Source organism: Pecten maximus, unplaced genomic scaffold, assembly GCF_902652985.1.
Source record: "Pecten maximus unplaced genomic scaffold, xPecMax1.1, whole genome shotgun sequence".
Taxonomy (NCBI): Eukaryota; Metazoa; Mollusca; class Bivalvia; order Pectinida; family Pectinidae; genus Pecten; species Pecten maximus.
In genome coordinates, this window is record NW_022981406.1 from 1 (window position 1) to 2,817 (window position 2,817).

At 36.8% G+C, this 2,817-nt stretch overlaps 1 protein-coding gene across 1 annotated transcript; it reads left to right on the top strand.

The window, feature by feature from the left end:
• Positions 1 to 1,836: 1,836 nt before the first annotated feature.
• LOC117320041 (N-alpha-acetyltransferase 20-like) lies at positions 1,837 to 2,514 on the top strand (the record flags this gene model as incomplete). Its single annotated transcript, XM_033874734.1, has 2 exons — positions 1,837 to 1,969; positions 2,378 to 2,514. Coding segments are annotated over exons 1-2 (265 nt in total), but the record flags the coding sequence as incomplete, so codon positions are not given.
• Between the last annotated feature and the right edge of the window lie 303 nt (positions 2,515 to 2,817).

The following is a 2,817-nucleotide window of genomic DNA, read 5'->3' on the forward strand; positions in this document are numbered from 1 at the left end:
ATATGTTGTTATAAATCCAGATTGTTTTAATGGTTCACGTTTAGTTTCTGGAAGTCATTGTATACCAATGATTTTTTTATAGATAATTTGTTGTTAAACCAGGTATGTATATTTTATGATTGACGTAGATTTACTCTGTAGGCGTGTACAGCATTGTTAAATAAAGACAGGTGTATTTTATTAGGCAATGATACAATTAATTACATAAAACCTTTTTGTGGCGTTTTTACTTATTTTCTCTGTACCATAAATAAAATCTTTTTATAAAAGAAAAGTCCTGAGAAATGTTTAATGGCTGATCATGATCCAAAAGAAATTTTATATTGACTTTTATATCTTGAGAAACTGTCCCTGATTTTAACAGAGTATTTACGGACATATAGAAAATGGCATTGTTATAATCCTTCAACTGCTGGGTAAGGATCACACAAACTCTAAGTTCAAAATGCTGGTTTACAGTTGTAATTGTATAGTTATGTTCCTCTCCCATTGCTCCCTAAAATCCTTGAAGAATTCTTTAAAAAGAAGTAATTTGTTGTCTGTGGTCAACGTTTATTGAATTTTTGTTTTGTTGGGAGTTCTGACGTGATTTTGTGTGTTTATTTTTAGCCCACCATCATCAGATGGTGGGCTGTTCAAATCGCCCTGCGTCCGTGGTCCGTCGTCCGTCCGTCCGTCCGTCCGTCCGGCCGGCCGTCCGTCCGTCCCTCCGTCCGTAAACAATTCTTGTTATCGCTATTTCTCTGAAAGTACTGAAGGGATCTATCTCAAATTTCATATGTAGGTTCCCCTTGGTGCCTAGTTATGCATATTGCGTTTTGAGACCCAATCGGATAACAACATGGCCGACAGGCAGCCATCTTGGATTTTGACAATTGAAGTTTGTTATCGCTATTTCTGAGAAAGTACTGAAGGGATCTTTCTCAAATTTCATATGAAGGTTCCCCTTGGTGCCTAGTTATGCATATTGCGTTTTGAGACCAATCGGATAACAACATGGCCGATAGGCAGCCATCTTGGATTTTGACAATTGAAGTTTGTTATCACTATTTCTGAGAAAGTACTGAAGGGATCTTTCTCAAATTTCATATGTAGGTTCCCCTTGGTGCCTAGTTACGCATATTGCGATTTGAGACCAATCGGAAAACAACATGGCCGACAGGCAGCCATCTTGGATTTTGACAATTGAAGTTTGTTATCACTATTTCTGAGAAAGTACTGAATGGATCTTTCTGAAATTTCATATGTAGGTTTCCCTTGGTGCCTAGTTATGCATATTGCGTTTTGAGACCAATCTGAAAACAACATGGCCGACAGGCAGCCATCTTGGATTTTGACAATTGAAGTTTGTTATCGCTATTTCTGAGAATGTACTGAATGGATCTTTCTCAAATTGCATATGTAAGTTTCTCTTGGTGCCTAGTTATGCATATTGTGTTTTGAGACCAATCTGAAAACAACATGGCCGACAGGCAGCCATCTTGGATTTTGACAATTGAAGTTTGTTATCACTATTTCTGAGAAAGTACTGAATGGATCTTTCTCAAATTTCATAAGTAGGTTCCCCTTGGTCCCTTGTATTGCATTTTTGGACCAGTCTGTCCTGAAAACAACCTGGCAAACAAACAGCCATTATCGTTAAATCTCAAATTTCTTATATAGCTAGGATTCCCTTGTTTGAAAAGTACTGGAGGGATGTCTCAATTTGCACAGATTAGTAAAATGAAGGGAAAAGTAGAGAAAAGATCAATCTGACATGGAACCTATGAAGATCATTCAATGGTGGGCGCCAAGATCCCTCTGGGATCTCTTGTTATTATTATTATCCTTTTTTTTCAGTCATGGGAAAGGCCGAGGGAGGAGGTGAACTGTGGCATGGTCATGTGACCGCACTAACTATAGCTCCAGAGTACCGACGCCTCGGTCTGGCTGGAAAACTTATGAACATACTGGAAGAAATCTCAGAAAAGTAGGAAATAAAAGCCTTAATATCATGACAAAAAGCAATGTTTGGAATTGATTGAAGTTTTGATAAATTTAACTCAACTTATGATTCATTAATTTAAAAAAAAAAAAAAAAAGAAACTACGGTAAATAAAAAAAAAAACTTGATGACAAAAATTCTGTTATAAAATTAAATATATATGTCATCATGTCATCAGCTATCTCACTTCTATTCCTATAATATAATATAATATTATATTGTTGCAAAATTGATGATATTGGTCAGTTGTATAATTTTATTGAAAGAAATCAATGTTAGAAAATTCCACTTGTTTAAAAAATGTCTGATGTTATGTTGAAGAATGAATTATATATATCACGTGAATGTATGTAGGTTTGTGTGAGCTTTGATGTGAAGTACCTTTGGTTACAGGAAACATTGCTACTTTGTCGACCTCTTTGTGAGGGTGTCAAACAAGGTTGCCGTGGAGATGTACAACAAGCTTGGTTATGGTGTGTACCGTCGGGTCATTGAGTACTACTCAGGTGAAGTGGACGAGGATGCTTTCGGTGAGTACATACATATATACATATACTACATTGTATGGATACTCAACATTACACAAAACTGATTTTAAGTACACGTATCTGGTTAATTTCATTTCCACATTGAAATGTCCCCATTTGCAAATAAAATCATAATAAGCAGCGAAGACCAAATATGCCAAAGATGAGGCTTCCTTTTCTATGAAATAAGAAAACATATTATCTGGATCTGACAGGGAGAAATCTATGGTTATATGTACTGATCCCATCCCGTCCCCATCCCGTCCCCATCCCGTCCCATCCAGTGTCCCTGTCCCCGTCCCTGTT